Source organism: Bos javanicus, chromosome 29, assembly GCF_032452875.1.
Source record: "Bos javanicus breed banteng chromosome 29, ARS-OSU_banteng_1.0, whole genome shotgun sequence".
Classification (NCBI taxonomy): domain Eukaryota; kingdom Metazoa; phylum Chordata; class Mammalia; order Artiodactyla; family Bovidae; genus Bos; species Bos javanicus.
Genome location: NC_083896.1, coordinates 39,041,926 through 39,064,621, shown reverse-complemented (window position 1 = coordinate 39,064,621; position 22,696 = coordinate 39,041,926). Strand labels below are relative to the sequence as shown.

The following is a 22,696-nucleotide window of genomic DNA, read 5'->3' as shown; positions in this document are numbered from 1 at the left end:
TTCTTTGGCCCATTTTTTGATTGGGTCATTTATTTTTCTGGAATTGAGCTGCATGTGTTGCATGTATATTTTTGAGATTAGTTGTTTGTCAGTTCCTTCTTTTGCTATTATTTTCTCCCATTCCGAATGCTCTCTTTTCACCTTGCTTATAGTTTCCTTTGTTGTGAAGAAGCTTTTAATTTTAATTAGGTCCCATTTGTTTATTTTTGCTTTTATTTCCAGTATACTGGGAGGTGGGTCATAGAGGATCCTGTTGTGATTTATGTCAGAGAGTGTTTTGCTTATGTTCTCCTCTAGGAGTTTTCTAGTTTCTGGTCTAACATTTAGATCTTTAATCCATTTTGAGTTTAATTTTGTGTACGGTGTTAGAAAGTGTTCTAGTCTCAATCTTTTACAAGTGGTTGACCAGTTTTTCCAAGACCACTTGTTAAAAAGATTGTCTTTTCTCCATTGTATATCTTGCCTCCTTTGTCAAAGATAAAGTGTCCATAGGTGTGTGTATTTATCTCTGGCCTTTCTATTTTGTTCCATTGATCTATATTTCTGTCTTTGTGCCAGTACCATACTCTCTTGATGACTGTGGCTTTGAAGTAGGACTTTTAGTCAGGCTGTGATTCTTCCAGTTCCATTCTTCCTTCTCAAGATTTCTTTGGCTATTCGAGGTTTTTTTGTACTTCCATACAAATTGTGAAATTATTTGTTCCAGCTCTGTGATAAATACCGTTGGTAGTTTGATAGGGATTGCATTGAATCTATAGACTGGTTTGGGTGGTATACTCATTTTCACTATATTGATTTTTCTGATCCATGAACCCGGTATATTTCTCCATCTATTAGTGTCCTCTTTGATTTATTTCACCAGTGATTTATAGTTTTCTATATATAAGTCTTTAATTTCTTTAGGTAGGTATATTCCTAAGTATTTTATTCTTTTCGTTGCAATGGTGAATGGAATTGTTTCCTTAATTTCTTTTTCGATTTTCTGATTATTAGTGTATAGGAATGCAAGGGATTTCTGTGTGTTGATTTTATATCATACAACTTTACTATATTCATTGATTATCTGTAGTAATTTTCTGGTGGAGTCTTTAGGGTTTTCTATGTAGAGGATCAAGTCATCTGCAAACAATGAGAGTTTTACTTCTTCTTTTCCAATATGGATTCATTTTATTTCTTTTTCTGCTCTGGTTGCTGTGGCCAAAACTTCCAAAACTATATTGAACAGTAGTGGTGAAAGTGGGTACCCTTGTCTTGTTCCTGACCTTAGGGTAAATGCTTTCTATTTTTCACTATTGATGGTATTGTTTGCTGTGGGTTTGTCATGTATAGCTTTTATTATGTTGAGGTACGTTCCTTCTCTTCCTATTTTGTGGAGAGTTTTTATCATAAATGGATGCTGAATATTGTCAAAGGCTTTCTCTGCATCTATTGAGATAATCATATGGCTTTTATTTTTCAATTTTTTAATGTGGTGTATTACACTGATTGACTTGCTGATATTGAAGAATCCTTGCATCCCTGGCATAAAGCCCACTTGGCCATGATGTATGATCTTTTTAATGTGTTGTTGGATTCTAATTGCTAGAATTCTGTTAAGGATTTTTGCATGTATGTTCATCAGTGATATTGGTCTGTAGTTTTCTTTTTTTGTGTCATCTTTGTCAGGTTTTCATATTAGGGTGATGGTGGCCTCATAGAATTAGAGTAGAGATGTACCTTCCTCTGCAATTTTCTGAAAGAGTTTAAGTAATATAGGTGTTAGCTCTTCTCTAAATTTTTGGTAGAATTCAGCTGTGAAGCCGTCTGGACCTGGGCTTTTTTTTTTTTTTTTGCTGGAAGATTTCTGATTACAGTTTCAATTTCTGTGCTTGTGATGGGTCTGTTAAGATTTTCTATTTCTTCCCGGTTCAGTTTTGGAAAGTTGTACTTTTTTAAGAATTTGTGCATTTCTACCAATTTGTCCATTTTATTGGCATATAATTGCTGATAGTAGTCTCTTATGATCCTTTGTATTTCTGTGTTGTCTGTGTGATCTCTCCATTTTCATTTCTAGTTTATTGATTTGATTTCTCTCCTGTTGTTTCTTGATGAGTCTGGCTAATGGTTTGTCAATTTCATTTATCCTTTCAAAGAACCAGCTTTTGGCTTTGTTGATTTTTGCTATGGTCTCTTTTGTTTCTTTTGCATTTATTTCTGCCCTAATTTTTAAGATTTCTTTCCTTATACTCACCCTGGGGTTCTTCATTTCTTCCTTTTCTAGTTGCTTTAGGTTTAGAGTTAGGTTATTTGTTTGCTTTTTTTCTTGTTTCTTGAGGTATGCCCGCACTGCTATGAACTTTCCCCTTAGCACTGATTTCAGTGTCCCACAGGTTTTGGGTTGTTGTGTTTTCATTTTCATTTGTTTCTATACATGTTTTGATTTCTTTTTTGATTTCTTCTGTGAATTGTTGGTTGTTCAGCAGCGTGTTGTTCAGCCTCTATATGTGGAATTTTTAATATTTTTTCTCCTGTAATTGAGATCTAATCTTACTGCATTGTGGTCAGAAAAGATTTTTGGAGTAATTTCATTTTTTTTGAATTTACCAAGGCTAGATTTATGGCCCAGGATGTGATCTAACCTGGAGAAGGTTCCGTGTGTGCTTCAGAAAAAGTGAAATTCAGTGTTTTGGGGTGAAATGTCCTATAGATATCAATTAGATCTAACTGGTCTATTGTATCATTTAAAGTTTGTATTTCCTTGTTAATTTTCTGTTTAGTTGATCTATCCATAGGTGTCTCCCACTATTGTGTTATTGTTAATTTCCCCTTTTATACTTGTTAGCATTTGTCTTACATTTTGTGGTGCTCCTATGTTGGGTGCATATATATTTATAATTGGTATATCTTCTTCTTGGATTGATCCTTTGATCATTATGTAGTGTCCTTCTTTGGCTCTTTTCACAGCCTTTGTTTTATCGTCTATTTTATCTGATACGAAGATTGCTACTCCTGCTTTCTTTTGGTCTCTATTTGCATAGAATATCTTTTTCCAGCCCTTCAGTTTCAATCTGAATGTGTCTCTTGTTTCGAGGTGAGTCTCTTGTAGACAATATATATAGGGGTCTTGTTTTTGTATCCATTCAGCCAGTCTTTGTCTTTTGGTTGGGGCATTCAACCCATTTACGTTTAAGGTAATTATTGATAAGTACAATCCCGTTGCCATTTACTTTATTGTTTTGGGTTTGAGTGTATACACCCTTTTTGTATTTCCTGTCTAGATAATATCCTTTAGCATTTGTTGGAGAGCTGGTTTGGTGGTTCTGAATTCTCTCAGCTTTTGCTTGTCTGTAAAGCTTTTGATTTCTCCTTCATATTTGAATGAGATCCCTGCTGGGTACAGTAATCTGGGCTGTAGGTTATTTTCTTTCATCCCGTTAAGTTTGTTTTGCCATTCCCTCCTGGTCTGAGGACTTTCTATTGAAAGATCAGCTGTTATCCTTTGGGAATCCCCTTGTGTGTTATTTGTTGTTTTTCCTTTACTGCTTTTAATATTTGTTATTTGTGTTTGATATTTGTTAAATTGATTAATATGTGTTTTGGGGGTGTTTCACCTTGGGTTTATCCTATTTGGGACTCTGGATTTCTTGGACTTGAGTGATTATTTCCTTCCCAATTTTAGGGAAGTTTTCAACTATTATCTCCTCAAGTATTTTCTCATGGTCTTTCTTTTTATCTTCTTCTTCTGGGACACCTATGCTTTGAATGTTGGAGCGTTTAATATTCTCCTGAAGGTCTCTGAGATTGTCCTCATTTCTTTTAATTCTATTTTCTTTTTTCCTCCCTGATTCATTTATTTCTACCATTCTATCTTCTACTTCACTAATCCTATCTTCTGCCTCCATTGTTCTACTATTTCTTGCCTCTAGAGAGTTTTTGATCACACTTATTCTATTATTTATTATATATTGACTCTTTTTTATTTCTTCTAGGTCCTTGTTAAACCTTTCTTGAATCTTCTCAGTCTTTGTCTCCAGGCTACTTATCTGTGATTCCATTATGATTTAAAGATTTGGGATCATTTTCACTATCATTATTCAGAATTCTTTATCAGGTAGATTCCCCATCTCTTCCTCTTTTGTTTGGTTTGATGGACATTTCTCCTTTTCCTGTACCTGGTGGGTATTCGTCCGTCTCTTCATCTTGTTTATATTGTTGAATTTAGGATGGCCTTTCTGTATTCTGGCAGTTTGTGGAGTTCTCTTTATTGTGGAGTTTCCTCACTGTGGGTGGGGTTGTACAGGTGGCTTGTCAAGGTTTCCTGATTAGGGAAGGTTGTGTCAGTGTTCTGGGGCGGGGGAGGTGGAGCTGGATTTCTTCTCTCTGGAGTACAATGAAGTGTCCAGTAATGAATTATGAGATGTCAATGGTTTAGGAGTAACTTTGGGCAGCCTGTATACTGAAGCTCAGGGCTATGTTCCTGTGTTGCTGGAGAATTTGTGTGGTATGTCTTGCTCTGGAACTTGTTGGCCCTTGAGTGGTGCTTGGTTTCAGTGTAGGTATGGAAGTGATTGATGAGTTCCTGTCGATTAGTGTTCCCTAGAGTCAGGAATTCTCTGGTTTTCTCAGGATTTGGACTTAAGCCTCCTGCTTCTGGTTTTCAGTCTTATTCTTACAGTAGTCTCAAGACTTCTCCTTCTATACAGCACCATTGATAAAACATCTGTTAAAGATGAAAAGTTTCTCCACAGTGAGGGACACCCAGAGAAGTTCACAGAGTTACATGGAGAAGACAAGAGGTAGGAGGGATTTAGAGGTGACCTGAATGAGATGAGGTGGAATCAAAAGAGGAGAGAGCAAGCAAGCCAGTAATCACTTCCTTATGTGCACTCTGCAATCTGGACTGCTTAGAGATATTCACGGAGTTATACAGAGAAGAGGGAGGAAGGAGAAAGAGGTGGCCAGGAGGATAAAAGGTGGGGAATCAAAAGGAGAGAGAAAGACCCAGCTAGTAATCAGTTCCCTAAGTGTTCTCCACCGTCCGGAACACTACGCTGATTGACAGAGTTGAGTAGACAAGAGAAGGGGGAGGGAGGAGACAGAGGAGGCCTGGTGGAGAAAAAGGAGAGTTCAAAGGGAGAGAGAGCAGTCAAGCCAGTAATCTCGCTCCCAAGTAAAAATGGGGACTGAAGATTTGGTTCTCAAAGGTACAAAATTGATAACAAATACCAAAAAGCAAAGATTAAAACTCTAGACTAGAGGTTGGATTTTCAAAAATACAATAATAAAGAAAAGAAGAAGAAGAAGAAAAAAAAATAAAACAAGACAAATTCACAAAAATTATAAATATATATATGAAGTTTGCTTTAAAAAATAGGGTCTTTTTTTTGGAAAGTAATAGTAGGTTATAAAAATGAAAATTAAAGGAGTAATAGAGGACTAAAAATTTTAAAAAATTAAAAAAAATAAAAGAATGATCAAAAAAATAGTAAAAATATATCTAGGACTTTCTCTGCTGTTGTTGTGGACAGTGTGGGGTCAGTTCATTTTTGGATAGTTCCTTGGTCTGGCTTATATTTCTCAAGATCTATAGGCCCCTTCTTATGTAGTCGGTACTAACTACAGGATTTTAATCTATTGCACCTGTCACTTCCAAGGTGGTTCCTTCTGTTATAGCTTCTTCTGTTTGCTGGTCCCTTCAGTGTCTGATTTCTGCCCTGGCACAAGGAGGGAGGTGGTGGACACTTTTTTTAGGTTCACTTGTTCAGTCGCACTGTGGGGAGGGAGGGATGCTGCAAACAAATAACACTGGCATGTGTTTGCAGTGCCTCAGCCACTCTGGGCCTGCCCCTGCTCATGGCGCATATGCCCTCCATTCCCATACTGCTCAGGCTGTAGAATGCTCCGCTGGGAACCATTTGAGGCCAGCCCTGGGCTGCATGCACCTCCCAGGTCTAAGCCACTCAAGTTCAGGCACTCGGGTAGTTCTCAGAGGCACAGACTCAGTTGGGACTGTGTTTTGTGCCCTTCCCAGGTTGGAGCAGCTCAGGTGATGAGGTGTTTGTTGAATGCAGTCACCGTGACTTATCACCTCCCCTGTACCTGCAGCTCAGTTTTCTGGGTGTACAACCGGTGCACCTTCTCAGGCGGATGTTGACCGTCCAGAACCCCAAGAAGTCTTAGTTAGCAAAGAAGGCTGTTTGCAGTTTGGCAGATAATGCATTTCTGGGGCTGCGATTGGTCCCTTCCAGCTCTGGCTGCCTGTCACTCGAACGGGATGGTCTGCAGTGGGGCTAGTTCTGTTCAGTCCTTTGTTCTGTGTGCGGGCCTGGTGGAGTCTCAGGTTAGGGCTTTGAGCGTGGTAGCTATCCCGCAGTCTGGTTTGCTAGCCTAAGTTAGTTTGCTCAGATTGCCCTCGGGGCATTCAGGCCCTGTCCTTACTCTAAGCAATGCAGCCTGTGCCTCCCTGCCCAGTCCCTGCTTGCTAGTGGCGGGTGCAGACGTCTGCTCTGCTTCTCCACTGGGGGAGTTACCATTGAACTCACAACTTGTGGGTTTTAAATATTTATTTATTTTTCCTCCCTGTTATGTTGCCCTCTGTGCATCCAAGGCTTGCCACGGACTCGGCAGTGAGAGTGTTTCCTGGTGTTTGGAAACTTCTCTCTTTTTAAGACTCCCTTCCAGGGACGGAGCTCTGTCCCTACCTCTTTTGTCTCTTTTTGGTCTTCTATATTTTTTCCTACCTTCTTTCGAAGACAATGGACTGCTTTTCTGGGTGCCTGATGTCCTCTGCCGGCATTCAGAAGTTGTTTTGTGGAATTTACTCAGCGTTTAAATGTTCTTTTGATGAATTAGTGGGGGAGAAAGTGGTTTCCCCATCCTATTCCTCCAACATCTTAAGACCACCCCCCTCTCCTTTTTTTCTTTTGGTTTTCTTTGGTTTTGTTTTAGATGGGCAGTATTCTTGTTTTTCCTTAGAAGATATTCCACTCTGAATGTAGAGTCCTAAGTCTGAATTTTAAAGCCACTTAAGTAATGTGTTGTTATAGGTAGCTAGTCAACAACCTGATGCAATTAGATTTATTAGTCTTTGTTCTCAGTTTGTTCAGTTCAGTTCAGTCCTTCAGTTGTGTCCATCTCTTTTTAATGCCATAGACTGCAGCATGCCAGGCTTCCCTCTCCATCACCAACTCCCACAGCTTGGTCAAGCTCATGTACATCGACTTGGTGATGCTATCCAAGCATCTCATCCTCTGTCTTCTGCTTCTCCTCATGCCTTCCATCTTTCCTAATATCAGGACCTTTTCCAATGAGTCAGCATGTTTAGTGTGCATTCAGTCTTTAAATCAACCAACATGAATTAAATTTCTCTCTGTCCCTACTGCACTCCCAACTCTAGGCCAGAAACAAAAAATTTCAGAGACTGAAGGCTGATTCCAGAACATCACTGTGGAGATTTCGTTCCCATTTTTTTTTGTTTTGGGGGGGTGGGGGACAAAAAAAATTAGTTGCTAACATTAAAATCAGTAGATTGTACATAAATATCCAAACTTGTATTCTCTTGAAAACATGGCCAACTTGCCTGATTTCTGGCATGGGTGAAGTGGAGGAAAGGCTGTTCCCAGTGGTAAGGCCTGTGCTGCCCAAATTCCAACATGGCCACCTAGTCCTAGTATCATATCTCCTGCCTCCTGGGGACATGAGCTTGTGAGAACTAGACTTCTAGATCTCTTAAAACAAAGACTACTTTTGTCTTGATCAACTTTGACTTTGAAGCCTTTAACCCAGAACCTAGCACACATTTCTTCCTTGTACAGTTGTTATATGATATAAAATATTTTGTGGATGTGTATGACATTTCTTCCAGTACTGAAACCATGCAAGTGAAGTATTGCTCTGCCCTAAATCTTTGATGCAGACTGGCATCATAGGTGACCCTGATGTCTGCCAATAGACCCACTACCTTAAGTCAGTTGCATGTCCCTGGGCTGTCACTGAAGACTTCACTTTGTCATTTGACAACTTATCCTCCTAGAAATTTCCTCTCCAGTGAAGACAGCAATGCATATCTCATGAAGTGGCTAGGAATATGACATAAAACCATGAATGCTGAGCATGGCCCCTAGTATCCATTTTCATGGTGTTCTCAGCAGTTTTTTCTCCATGTAGGCAAGGTTCTCTGTCTTCTTAGATGTCCATGAAGATCAGTTTGATTTTCCAGCCAAGCTTCAAGGAAGAGATTACAGTTCAATTCCCTGTATTCTGAGAAGCTTCAAAGGCCACTGACCAAGGACTCTGATGAAGGTAAAGATTTAATCAAGAGCTGTGTGTGTGTGTGTGTGTGTGTGTGTGTTTTTCAGATCTTTTAGTGGCCTAAAGGGGAATACTAGGGTAGGTCAGAGCATATATAACTAGGGGCTCCTGGTCACCACTACATTCTAAGAACCCAAACTTCCCTGAGTACTTGGATGCAGGAAAGAAGCATGAAGTGGCTTGTGGTCCTCGGACTTGTGGCCTTCTCAGAGTGCATAGTCAAGTAAGTATGGGGACTGTAAGTTGCATCATATTCCTTTTTCAGGTTTTACTTTTCATCTGATTATTCTTCCACTGATCAGGTTTAGAAGGGAATGGAATATTTCCCTAAGAGTCTTAAAGCTCAACTCTTACTTATTGATAAGTAACTTTCTATAGGAACTGTGGATCCCAAGGTCTTCGTTGGGTTGCAAAAATCTTACAGTCCAGTCATGTCAAGACCTATTGAAAATGCAACTCCTTGTAACAGTTCAGTGCACAGTCTATGCAGATGTCGATGTGGTCCTGTGGAATAGCACTTTTCTGCATTTTATTCAACATGTCCTCTTTTTTCCTTATCTACTTCAGTGTGTATATGCCTATGTCTGCATCTCTGTATCACTGTCATTTATCTCTCCATCTCTTTGGAAGTCACTGGGAGTGTATTTCTCTTTGTGTTGTTTTCTTTTAACTTTTCATTTGACTCTTACTTCTTTCTCAAGCCTCTGAATTTCCCTTACTTTTTCCCTATATCTTGGATTCTTCTTTCAACTCTCTCTTCTCTGACAACTTGGAGAAAGATACACTGTTTTATATACACTGTTTTATATCTGACAAGCAGTGTGACCACAGCCAACTCACCAAACCTCTTGCATTTCAAATTGCTCCCTTGTAAAAGAGGATGAGCCCCCCTTCTACCTCCTTCTTTGAGATTCTATGAGAAGGAATGAGTGAGATGGCAATAGCAATGCTAATGGGTGTCATTGTTGAGACTGGAAGATCCCCTGGAGAAGGAAATGGCAATGCACTCCAGTATTCTTGCCTGGAAAATCCCATGGATGGAGGAGCCTAGTAGGCTATAGTCCATGTGGTTTCAAGAAGTCAGACACGACTGAATGACTTCACTTTCACTTTCACTTTATATACATCACTTCACTTATCCCCAAGATATCCTATTTGGAGGGTTTGTATTGTTACATTCTACCCTTTTACCAAAGGGGAGACTGAGACACCACATGGTCCTATGGCTTACCTAAGATTGCAGAACAGAACCTGTATTGAAATCTATGTCTTTGCCATGGTATATGCATAAAATTCTGATAATAATGTGCTTCATAAAAATGATTAGAAAATACACAGGGCCATTACAATGACAGTTATATCTTAACACTGACAGCTAATTGTAGCATCTTCTTTGTTTTCTGTGTCAAATGCTCGGTGAAAGAATACCTCTAAGGAGAGTGAAGACCATGAGAAAAGCCCTCAGTGGAAAAAACATGCTGAACAATTTCCTGAAGGAGCATGCTTACAGACTGTCCCAGATTTCTTTTCGTGGCTCAAATCTAACTAGTCACCCGCTGAGAAACATCAAGGATGTGAGTATTTGGGGAGGATGGTGCTCCACAGTGCCCCCTGGTGCTCTAGCCTAGCACTGGGGCTTATCTGGAGGTGCCAGGTGGGATGATGTGGATGAGGTTCCTGCAGGAGGCAGAGACACTGGAAAACAGGGACCCCCAACCAGAGGAGAAGGCACTCTCATCCTAAACTCTTGGTCTTTGTGACTGGGCATGGCAATTACCAGGTGGCAGGTAAATATCCATTTCTGTGTCAAAAATGTGTCATTTGTTTGAGGGTGATTGTTCCTTCTGAACTAAGTGAGCCACTCAGTTACAGATGAAGAGTGAACCATCACTGATCAAAAGGTAGAACCAACTGCAGAGCAACTGTGAATCCCCAGGCAGAGGAATTCAGTTTCCACAGATGCAAGAATGACAGCACTAAAAAGTTACTGAACCTGAATTCCGTGTATGGACATAAGAATCACTGCGGTTACTGTTTTTAGATTAGACAAAGGGCTTATTTTAACTTCAAGAATGCCCATGCCAACCTGAGAGATAGACAAAGAGTAAATACATGTCAAATGAAAGGGTCACCTGTGTGGTGTTGATTGGATGTGGTCTGAGTTTGGAGGGAGTGACTGGGGTTGATCAAGAAGGACCTCCTGGAGACGCGGGTGCTAAGGCTGGGTTTGAAGAGACTACAGAGCTGCTCAAATGAAGGCACCAGGACTTCCCTGGGTGTCCAGCTGTCGTGGAGGCCCAGTGTTTATGCCTATGGGATTCCCATGCAGGCGGAACCACTTCAAAGTCTGGTCATAGAGTCAATATCCTGCATACAATGTAGCACAGGAAAAAATATATCAAATGCAGATACCACTGTGACCAAAGCCTGTGACCTGCACGGTGGTTAGAAAGTGATCTTAAGAGATATGTGACACCCAGAGGGAGGCAGCAGTTAGGGAATAGAGGGTAGCCAGTTCTGCACTAACCCCCTCCCTCCTTCTCCCTGTAGTTGGTCTACCTGGCTAATATCACCATTGGAACACCCCCTCAGGAGTTCCAGGTTTTCCTTGACACTGGCTCATCTGACTTGTGGGTGCCCTCTGACTTTTGCACCAGCCCAGCCTGTTGTGAGTACAGACACCCCCTACCCGGACCATCCTTCACTTGTGCTGCCACCCTGTTTCCATCCTTGGCACCTGATGACACTCATCTCTTGTGTCTACAGCTAAACACGTTAGATTCAAACATCTTCAGTCTTCCACCTTCCGGCTTACCAGTAAGACCTTCAGCATCACCTATGGATCTGGGAGAATTAAAGGAGTTGTTGCTCATGACACAGTTCGGGTAACAGTGTAACATATGCTGAGTCAGGACTGGCTAGGGAGTGACCACTGCTTGAAAAACAGATGCAGGACCATCTGATAGGACCCTTCCTAGCCTAACTCCCATAGATATTGGCCATCTTATCCACAGGATCATGCCTCTGGGGAGGCAGTGCCCATGGTGACACACAAGCAGATTAGCTAATCCAGAGAGTGGTTTGAGGTGTGGATTTGCAGCTCCTCTGCCCATGAGCAGTTCAAGGTTCATTTTGCTGGGAGCGAGAAAAAAGGATAAAAGCACCCACTTTTATATTCACAGACTGTTCCAGGCACTTTCAGGTGATAACTGGTTTAATCTGCAACAATGCCACACAGCAGTTACTCTGATTAGCTCACGAGACATATGAGGAAACTGAGGTGCAGACAGCAAGGTCTTCCTGATGGTACATGTGTGGTAAAAGTTGGAGTTAGGCTGGCTTTTCAGGACTGAATTTGCTGTGGGGTGTTTGTGGACAGGATAAAACTCATCTGAGGACCCTCAGTGTGGTCAATGGCTTCAGGTATCCAGAGTGGGAAACTGGTGGCCTGAGAAGTCAAGGGATCTGATAAATGATTTCTCACTCTAGAGGACCTTTGAGAGTCTAAAAAACCTATGGCCTGCCTCCCCCAAAATACTTGAATAGTTGTGCTCTCTCTTTTCTCTCTCATACACACTCAGATAAATATACACATATCCCCAAAAGTGATTTCTGCAGGCAGTAATTTCATAGAACCTTGCAAGCAAGATTGTGTTTTCAGCTTCTGTCTTCCTGGACAGATGCAGAATCCACAGTACATTACAGAAAATGCAGTCCATTCCTGTCCTTAGGTCACAGTGATGTCAAAGAGAAGGCTATCTTGCTCTCAATTGTTTTGTCCATAATGTGTCACCAATGGGACCTGGCGTGACTCTTGGTTGCCCCACCTGTACAGAAGCCACGAGGCCAAAATGACTCACTCAAGTGGCATTTTTCAGAGGGGCAGATGTTATAAAATTCACAGCCTCTCTCAAATGGAACCCCAACTATCCTCCCAGCTTGATCTCGCTGTCTGTCAGGCACTGAAGACAGAGCCCAGCCTCAATTCTTCTCTGAGGATCTAATGGCAATGCATCCCAGCCCAGTCCTAGCCCCACTTTATGTATCTGTAAGTGGGAACACTCTTCTTTCCCACAGATTGGGGACCTTGTAAGCACTGACCAGCCGTTCAGTCTAAGCACGGCAGAATACGGGCTTGAGCATATACCTTTTGATGGCATCTTGGGCTTGAACTACCCCAACGTATCTTCTTCTGGAGCAATCCCTATCTTTGACAAGCTGAAGAATCAAGGTGCCATTTCTGAGCCTGTTTTTGCCTTCTACTTGAGCAAGTAAGTGTGAGATGGACAATCCCTTTCACCAAATTAGCTGTAGGATGCTTTCAGTTACACAAAAATTATAGAACACTCGATAAAGAAGTATCCTGAGAGATAATCTAACCCAGGATAACTATGGACCCAGGACCCTACCTGGCTTCACCCCTGGCTTTTAGAAATAAAAGTTTATTGGAACACAAGCCTACTCCTAGGCTCAAGACCAGTAACTTGGTCTAGGGGGGTGAGTGAGGAGACAGGCTAATGGAAGGCAACAGGAAACAAGTTTAAGTAAAAGGCATTAGGATTTGCTTATGAATTATAGAAGGAAGAAAGGAGAAGGATGGTGGATATCTTTCCTTCCTCATTAGCATTTCACTGGGAGCCCAGGACCAGCTACCAGATTTGTGGGAGCCAGTGAGAAACGAAAGTGTGGGACAGAAAAATGTGGGACCCCTTGTTCAAGAAATATGAGGCATTTCAAGACAGGGAGAGCAGAGGTTGTGTCCCTTCTGAGTTTGGGGCCCTTTAGAAAGTAGAAATCACAGGCCATTGGAGCCAATGACGCTGGGTGACCTGAACACATACCCTTAGAACTCCCAGGCCTGATTTTCCTGAAAAATGACAAGGTGGACAAGGGGAAAGCCAAAACACTTCAGCACCCTGTCCTCTGAGGGTGTCTGAGCACTCAGGTCACTGGAGGTCCAGGGCGTCTTCAGAAGGCAGAGTGGGTGGAGCCCAGCCAAGTGATTCACTTTTTAACCTCCTCTGTGCCACTCATTAGCCAGTAACAGACTTCATTCTGGATCTCAATCTCTCCTAGACTCGATTTCTGCATCTGTACATGGGGACCTTATTAGGGCCTTGGTGGGTGGACAAGCACAGCTCTCAGGCAGTGCTGTTGTTACTGTCCTCCAAGGATCGCCCCCTTTTTTCTCTCTACAGAGATGAGCAGGAGGGCAGTGTGGTGATGTTTGGTGGGGTGGACCACCGCTATTACAAGGGAAAGCTCAACTGGGTACCATTGATCCAAGCGGGAAACTGGATTATACACATGGACAGGTAAGCCTCTCCCTCTGAGGGTCAGCCCAAGTGATGCTCCCACTACTGTACATGGACACAGGCAGACACACACAAATGCATTCTCAGACACACAGTCACACAGATATATACACCACCCACAACGATACAGACAGACACACAGAAACATGGAAACACACAAACAGATGCATAAAAACATACACAACAACACATAAAATCATGCATAGCTAGTCAGAGACACATAAGCACACACAAAGAAACATGCACACACACATACAAACAAACACACAAGCACAGAGATACACAAACAACCCATGGGTTCATAATCCCCAGGCCTTCTGGGCATCACTCAGATCAGGGTCCTAAAAGGCACCAGAGAGGTCTGTGTAGCTGGGAGAAAGCTGCACCCACTGCCCTTTGAGGTGGGGAGCATGGTTAGAGGACTCTGCAGTGTGGTGAACAGAGGATCAGGGAGAATATCTCCAGCCTGAACAGAGTTATGGTAAGATGACTGACTGTCCATGGCTACCTAGGACATAGGAAATTCTCAGTACAGATCCATTCTCAGTACAGATAAATGTCAATTAAAAAACAGGGACTGTCCTGAGAAAATGGGGAAAATTGGTCTTCTTAGGGAGCAGCTACCCAGCAGTGGAGAGAGGTTGCCTGCAGTCTTAAGACGTGAAAGCAATTAATAGAAAAGACACGTCAAGTTCTTGGGCACACAGTGGGACAGGGGCTATTACAGAGGATCAGAAAGGTTGGATCCAGGAGTGACCTGAGGACAAGAGGCATAACTGATAGGATTCTGTGTGATACCCTCAGACAAAAGTTGACCTGTCCTTTGGAGTTTCTATGGGCTAGTCATGTATTTCCTGGCCAGGATCTCAGGGTCTGAGCTGGTTGTAGGAACAGTGCTGGTAGACACCCTCTCCAAGAGGAGCCCCTCTCTGCCCCTACTATGAGAATCTGCTGCCCCTGTGAATCTCCATCTTCACTCTGTGTGCGACCCATTATTTGTTCCCCACCAGATACAGCTCTCTAGAAGTTACTTATTGTTTTCTAAGTTTTCATTCACTCATTTAACAGAAAAGCATTGGACATCCAATGTGTGACAGGCACTTTAGGGAGGAAAGGAGAATAAAACTCGCCCTCACATCTAAGAAGGCAGATGTACATGAAGTGACTCACCCACGTAGTGAATTGTGACTTTGGTACGTGCTAGACATGAGGAGGAGAAGGCAATAACAACTCACTCCAGTACTCTTGCCTGGACAATCCCAGGGACGGCAGAGCCTGGTATACTGCCCTCTCTGAGGTCGCACAGAGTTGGATATGACTGAAGTGAGTTAGCAGCAATAACAGCATCAGACATGAGGAAGGGTCTACAGAGAGTGACTAAGACAGGAGACTTATAAACACCAGGGCAAAGGCTTCCTGAAAACAATAAAATTAAGCTGGAATCTGGAAGATGAGAAGAAATTTCCTAGTCAAAGTGCAGTGGTCTTCTAGGAAAGAAGACCAGCTTGTGTCAAGGTACAAAAGATCCTGGTGTATTCAAGTACTACATTCAAGGATGTCAAGAAAGGTGCTGTGTCGATAGCAAAGGAAAAGAGGGCAAGAGATGAAGGGCTGTTTAGGAGACAGTAGGGAAGGGAACAACTCTGGGGAGGCTCAGAGTGACCTTGTTGCCCACTTTATTCCTTTGTCTCTCAGCATCTCCATTGAAAGAAAGGTTATTGCTTGTTCTGGAGGCTGCGTGGCCTTTGTTGACATCGGGACAGCATTCATCGAAGGCCCAAAACCACTGGTCGATAACATGCAGAAGCTCATCAGGGCCAAGCCATGGCGTTCCAAGGTGAAGGGTCATGCCCCAGGGTCACTCCCAGTCTCCACACACAACAAGGATCACCAGGGCCAACCTCTTACCCTCTCTCTCTAACAGCACTATGTTTCATGTTCTGCGGTCAATACACTGCCCTCTATTACCTTCACCATCAACGGCATCAACTACCCAGTGCCAGGTCGAGCCTACATCCTCAAGGTGAGGGGACAATACTGAGGGTTGGTTCTCAAACTGGAGCTTGCAGGAACCCTTGGGCTACTGCTGGGAGGTGGGTACCCTCTGGAGGCCATGTCAAACCATTGCAAATGCTGCTGAGCCCTGTGGCTGGGCCAGTGCCTCCCACAAAACCAAACACTTGAAAGTAAAGGGCCGTTTGGGACACTGATCTTCCTGAAATAAATGTGGAGATGCCACACCATATGGCATGGTGGGAGTCAGGGAGAGGGGAACACTGAGGTCCTCAGTCCTCAAAGAGCTTCAATTCAATCTGAACTCAGAGGTGCATGAACAGGAAACTCAGCACTAGCAGTCCCTGAAATAGGCCATGTTACAAGGAGAATGGCTGGGGACAGTCCCAGTGTGATGTCCCAGCATAAGTTAACAGGCTCCCTTCCCTTCTCAGAGTTTTCCTGGTTTGGATGATAAATTACATGGTCAGGCTAGTTCTTGCCTGTATCTTCCCCTTGCTCCGGCCAGGTGCCTCCTTTGTGAGTTGGGGTACCCAACCCCTCTGGGGAGGTTGGATGATAATGTGAATAAAGGGTGAACAGTGACTGCTCAGCCCCAGCACAGGGCAGAGGCATCATGTCAGCTCCAAGTGGGAGTTCATAGCAGGCTGATGGGCTCAAAGAAGGCTTTGAGGAAGAGGGAATTTCAGGAATTCTAAAACCAGAAACTCATTGAGCCATAGGGAGGGTTGCTTGATTCTAAGCAAAACTGCACTGGATTCCATGCAAATAGAATCTCAAGATGATCTGCACTGGGGCACTGGGGACTTACTAGGGGAGATGAGGGCTATGGACTGACCAGTGGGGATGGGGTACAAGAGTACTTTACCCAACCAAGCCTGGAGTGGCCAGAGAGGGTGAGTGTGGACTGAAGGAGGCTTTACAGAGTTCCTTAGCTAAAGTTTCAAGAAATTGTTGTGGGTACTGCTCTATTTAAGATGGATAACCAACAACAAGTTGCTGTGTAGAACAGGGAACTCCACTCAGTTATATGACAGCCTGGATGTGAGGGGTGTCTTTGGGACCAGAATACCCGTATACATATGGTTGAGTCCCTTTACTGTCCACCTGAAACTCAGAATATTGTTAATCAGCTATACTCCAATACAAAATAAAGTTTTTAAATAAAGGACAGATTGTGGGGTTGTAGGAGGAGAACCAGCATTCTCTTCAGAGAAAACAAGGAACAAGAGTCAGAAGGAAAGAAATAGGGAGTGAGGAGAGCTAGGGACACACTTGTTCTTTTTGAAAAAATTACATTGAAATATGGCTAATCTTCATTGTGGCATTAAGTTCTGCTGCACAGCAATGTGATTCAGTTATACACACAAAAATATATATTTTCTTACTCTTTTTCATGTGATTTATCACTGAATGTTGAAAATAATTTCTTTTGCCCTACAGTAGGACTTTGTTGTTTTTCATTCCTCTGTTTCCCAACTACCACTCCTCCCCTACCCCCTACCCTTCCTCATGGCAACCTCATGTCTTGGACCTCTTTGGTTGATGAACTCTCATATCCCCTGCTGCTGAGAAAACCCCTTGATACTTACCAAAAGAGGGAAATAAAACAAAGAATTGTGCTGGGTCTGGATTTTGGGGGGAGTCACCAAGGGCTCATGCTGACTGGTGTGTATATCTGATTCCCCCAGGATTCTAGACGCCGTTGCTATAGCACCTTTAAAGAGATCCCATTGAGTCCAACTACAGAGTTCTGGATGCTGGGTGACGTCTTCCTGAGGCTGTATTTCTCAGTCTTTGATCGAGGAAATGACAGGATTGGCCTGGCACGGGCAGTATAAATGCTTGGAGTGGTTCAGAAATCAATAAGGCCGCTCCTAACACACACTCACTCACACTTGGGCACTGCTCCCAGGATGCAGGTGAACTGTGTTTGGTGGTCTGCACACTCTATTCTCAGTAAAGAATAAAGGGTCTCACTCTTAATGGTGCTGAAACAAAGGGTTGCCTCTGTTTGTGTCTGGGAGTGAAGGATCTAGAACCAAGTCTGAATCAAAATTGAGAGAAGCCCTACTCCACCTGCCTTCAAGGAAAAGGGAGACTCATTGAAATGATCCTGGGAATCCAGGACACATGAATCAGAGCAAATAAAAAGATCTCTGTGACTGGACCCAAGAAATCAGAAGTCATCAGTTTTCTCTTTCTCTCCCTCGGACTTTCCCTTCCCTCTTCTTTGATGGTCTTAGCTGACAACTTTCTTCCTTAAGGCTTCTACACCTACTGAGGGAGTCCAAGCTACATTCCCTAGGGTTTTATATCCTGAATGCATCTTCTAGTAAAGAAAGAAGCTGGGAGCCATTAGAGTTCAAGGGTATTCTCTGAATGATACACCTCAATTCACATGTACAGCCCGAGATCAGCCATCCTGGCAGGGCCATGGGGTCCTATGATTGGCTCTACATGGTCATTGGCCCTGACACAGCAGCACACATGATTGTCAATTTCTTCCAGAACTACATGACTGAAGCTGGGGAGAGGTAGCCCCAAGGATAGCGACTGGCAGATGGTCTAGGCCATGGAAGAGTTTGTGATGACCCACCAACTCCACCACCTCCTCATTCAGAGGAATTATAAGGGGTAATGAAATAGACTCTCTTCATCCCATCTCAGATGATCTTATTGCTGGACTTCTCCTCCAGGGGATTTTGGGTGAGGTACTTCATGCAGAGCTGGTTCCCTCTTGTTCTCACACCCCAGTCACAAGCTGTCTGCCACATATGCCTGCTCTGTCCTTTCCAGGCCTACATGGTAAGTGGTGGCCTCAGTAGATCCCTGAGCCATCTCCCTCCTTCAGGGCCCAGAATGCCCCTTCCTTGGCCTCCAATGCTCCTGGGGAGAATGCAATGCATGTATCCATGGGTACACGGAGCCTTCTGCTTTTCTGAGCTTCTCCATGGGTGAGGCTACAAACTATTTTCTTGGAGCTGCCATGGTCAGGCACTTTTGCAGTGGAAACATCTGTTCTTTACACCTGGAGGCCCTCAGTAGATGGCTCAGCTAAGACAGCAAGGGTCAGAGGTTGATTTCCTTTCAGATTGACTGGTTTGATCTCCTTGTTGTATAAGGGACTCTCAAGAGTCTTCTCCAACACCACAGTTCAAAAGCATCAATTCTTCAGTGCTCAGCCTTCTTCACAGTCCAACTCTCACATCCATACTTGACCACAGGAAAAACCATAGCCTTGACTAGATGGACCTTTGTTGGCAAAGTAATGTCTTTGCTTTTGAATATGCTATCTAGGTTGGTCATAACTTTCCTTCCAAGGAGTAAGCGTCTTTTAATTTCATGGCTGCAGTCACCATCTGCAGTGGTTTTAGAGCACCCCTCTCCCCCAAAAAAAGTCTGACACTGTTTTCCTTGTTTCCCCATCTATTTCCCATGAAGTGATGGAACCGGATGCCATGATCTTCATTTTCTGAATATTGACCTTTAAGCCAACATTTTCATGCTCCACTTTCACTTTCATCAAGAGGCTTTTTATTTCCTCTTCACTTTATGCCATAAGGGTGGTGTCATCTGCATATCTGAGGTATTGATATTTCTCCCAGCAATCTTGCTTCTAGCTTGTGTTTCTTCCAGTCCAGAGTTTCTCATGATGTACTCTGCATATAAGTTAAATAAGCAGGGTGACAATATACAGCCTTGACATACTCCTTTTCCTACTTGGAACCAGTCTGTTATTCCATGTCCAGTTCTCACTGTTGCTTCCTGACCTGCATACAAATTTCTCAAGAGGCAGATCAGGTGGTCTGGTATTTCCATCTCTTTCAGAATTTTCCACAGTTTATTGTGATCCACACAGTCAAAGGCTTTGGCAGAGTCAATAAAGCAGAAATAGATGATTTTCTGGAACTCTCTTGCTTTTTCCATGATCCAGAGGATGTTGGCAATTTGATCTCTGGTTCCTCTGCCTTTTCTAAAATCAGCTTGAACATCAGGAAGTTCACGGTTCACATATTGCTAAAGCCTGGCTTGGAGAATTTTGAGCATTACTTTACTAGCGTGTGAGATGAGTGCAATTGTGTGGTAGTTTGAGCATTCTTTGGCCTTGCCTTTCATTGGGATTGGAATGAAAAACTGACCTTTTCCAGTCCTGTGTCCACTGCTGAGTTTTCCAAATTTGCTGGCATATTGGGTGCAGCACTTTCACAGCATCATCTTTCAGGATTTGAAAGAGCTCAACTGGAATTCCATCACCCACACTAGCTTTGTTTGTAGTGATGCTTTCTAAGGCCCACTTGACTTCACATTCCAGGATGTCTGGCTCTAGGTCAGTGATCACACCATCGTGATTATCTTGGTCATGAAGATCTTTTTTGTACAGTTCTTCTGTGCATTCTTGTTACCTCTTCTTAATATCATCTGCTTCTATTAGGTCTTTGACTTTTCTCTCCTTTATTGTGCCCATCTTTGGATGAAGTATTCCTATGGTATCTCTAATTTTCCTGAATATATCTATATTCTTTAAAATTAATTATTTTCCTTTAATTCTTGCACTTTTCATTTATGAGGACTTTCTTATCTCTCCTTGCTATTCTCTGGAAGTCTGCATTTCACTGAGTATATCTTTCCCTTTCTTGTTTGCTGTTCATTTGTCTTCTTTTCTCAACTGATTTCAAGACCTCCTCAGGCAACCACTTTGCCTTCTCACATTTGTTTTTCTTGGGGATGGTTTTGGCCACCACTTCCCATACAATGTTACACTCCATCCATAGTTCTTCAGGCTACCAGACCCAATCCCCTGAATCTATTTTTCATCTCCACTGTATAATCATAAGGGATTTGATTAAGGTCATAGCTTAATGGTCTAGTGGTTTTCCTTACTTTCTTCAATTGAAGCCTGAATATTGCTTGCTTCTGCTTAAACAATAGTGCCAGATGACCACCCATGACTTCCTGTCGGTATGGAACAAAAAAAAAAAACAAAAAACACACACACACAATTTGAGAACTATACAGTGAAAGTCAGAAATAGATTTAAGGGACTAGATCTGATAGCGTGTCTGATGAACTATGGATGGAGGTTCATGACATTGTACAGAAGACAGGAATCAAGACCATCCCCATGGAAAAGAAATGCAAAATGGCAAAATGGCTGTCTGAGAGACCTTACAAATATCTATGAAAAAAAGAGAAGCAAAAAGCAAAGGAGAAAAGGAAAGATATAAGCATCTGAATGCAGAGTTCCAAAGAATAGCAAGAAGAGATAAGAAAGCCTTCCTCAGCGATCAATGCAAATAATAGAGGAAAACAACAGAATGGGAAAGACTAGAGATCTCTTCAAAAAATTAGATATACTGAGGGAACATTTCATGCAAAGATGGGCTCGATAAAAGACAGCAAAAGTATGGACCTAACAGAAGCAGAAGATAAAAAAAAGAGGTGGCAAGTATACACAGAAGAACTGTACAAAGAAGAGTTTCATGACCCAGATAAAAACAATGGTGTAATCACTCACCTATAGCCAAACATACTGGAATGTGAAGTCAAGTGGGCCTTAGAAAGGATCACTATGAATAAAGATAGTGGAGGTGGTGGAATTCCAGTTGAGCTCTTTCAAATCCTGAAAGATGATGCTGTGAAAGTGCTGCACTCAATATGCCAGCAAATTTGGAAACTCAGCAGTGGCCACAGGACTGGAAAAGTTCAGTTTTCATTCCAATCCTAAAAAAAGGTAATGCCAAAGACTGCTCAAACTTCTGCATATTTGCATTCATCTCACACGCTAGTAAAGTTATGCTCAAAATTCTCTAAGCCAGGCTTTAGCAGTACATGAACTGTGAACTTCCTGATGCACAAGCTGGCTTTAGAAAAGGCAGAGGAACCAGAGATCAAATTGCCAACATCCTCTGGATCATGGGAAAAGCAAGAGAGTTCCAGAAAATCATCTATTTCTGCTTTATTGACTATGCCAAAGCCTTTGACTGTGTGGATCACAATAAACTGTGGAAAATTATGAAAGAGATGGTAATACCAGCACACCTGACCTTCCTCTTGAGAAACCTGTATGAAGATCAGGAAGCAACAGTTAGAATTGGACAAGGAACAAGAAACTGGTTCCAAATAGGAAAAGGAGTGTGTCAAGGCTGTATATTGTCACCCTGCTTATTTAACTTATATGCAGAGTACATCATGAGAAACGCTGGACTGGAAGAGACATAAGATGGAATCAAGATTGCCGGGAGAAATATCAATAATCTCAGATATGCAGATGACATCACCCTTATGGCAGAAAGTGAAGAGGAACTAAAGAGCCTCTTGATGAAAGTGAAAGAGGAGAGTGAAAAAGTTGGCTTAAAGCTTAACATTCAGAAAACTAAGACTATGGCATCTGGTCCCATCACTTCATGGGAATTAGATGGGTCAACAGAGTCAGACTTTATTTTTGGGGGCTCCAAAATCACTGCAGATGGTGACTGTAGCCATGAAATTAAAAGACGCTTACTCCTTGGAAGGAAAGTTATGACCAACCTAGATAGCATATTGAAAAGTGAGATATTACTATACCAACAAAAGTCTGTCTAGTCAAGGTTATGGTTTATCCAGTGGTCATGTATGGATATGAGAGTGGGACTGTGAAGAAAACTGAGTGTCAAAGAATTGATGCTGTTGAACTGTGGTGTTGGAGAAGACTCTTGAGAGTCCCTTGGTCTGCAAGGAGATCCAACCAGTCCATCCTAAAGGAGATAAGTCCTGGGTGTTCATTGGAAGGACTGATGTTGAAGCTGAAACTTCAATACTTTGGCCACCACATCCTATGAGTTGACTCACTGGAAAAGACCCTGATGCTGGGAGGGATTGGGGGCAGGCGGAGAAGGGGACGACAGAGGATAAGATGGCTGGATTTGTTTTCCACCTAGTGCAGAATGTCTACCACGAGGCTGGCCCTCCAGTGAAAGGTCACCTGGTTTTTGCAGACTTAGCCCACTCCAGATCCCTTTCACATCTGTCAGTAAAATCTAGAGAACAAACTCAGTTAAAGCTCTCACTTCTGCAGAAAACAGCTTTTGTTTTTTTTA

General features: G+C 42.6%; 1 protein-coding gene across 1 annotated transcript; it reads left to right on the top strand.

Moving 5' to 3' along the window:
- Positions 1–8,444: 8,444 nt before the first annotated feature.
- LOC133241860 (pregnancy-associated glycoprotein 1-like) lies at positions 8,445–17,616 on the top strand. The gene is made up of 9 exons (XM_061407775.1): positions 8,445–8,512; positions 9,713–9,863; positions 10,840–10,957; positions 11,056–11,174; positions 12,367–12,560; positions 13,488–13,604; positions 15,300–15,441; positions 15,529–15,627; positions 17,309–17,616. Exons 1-9 carry the CDS (start codon positions 8,445–8,447, stop codon positions 17,456–17,458), a joined length of 1,158 nt encoding a protein of 385 aa, XP_061263759.1. The 3' UTR covers positions 17,459–17,616.
- The last annotated feature ends 5,080 nt before the right edge of the window (positions 17,617–22,696 follow it).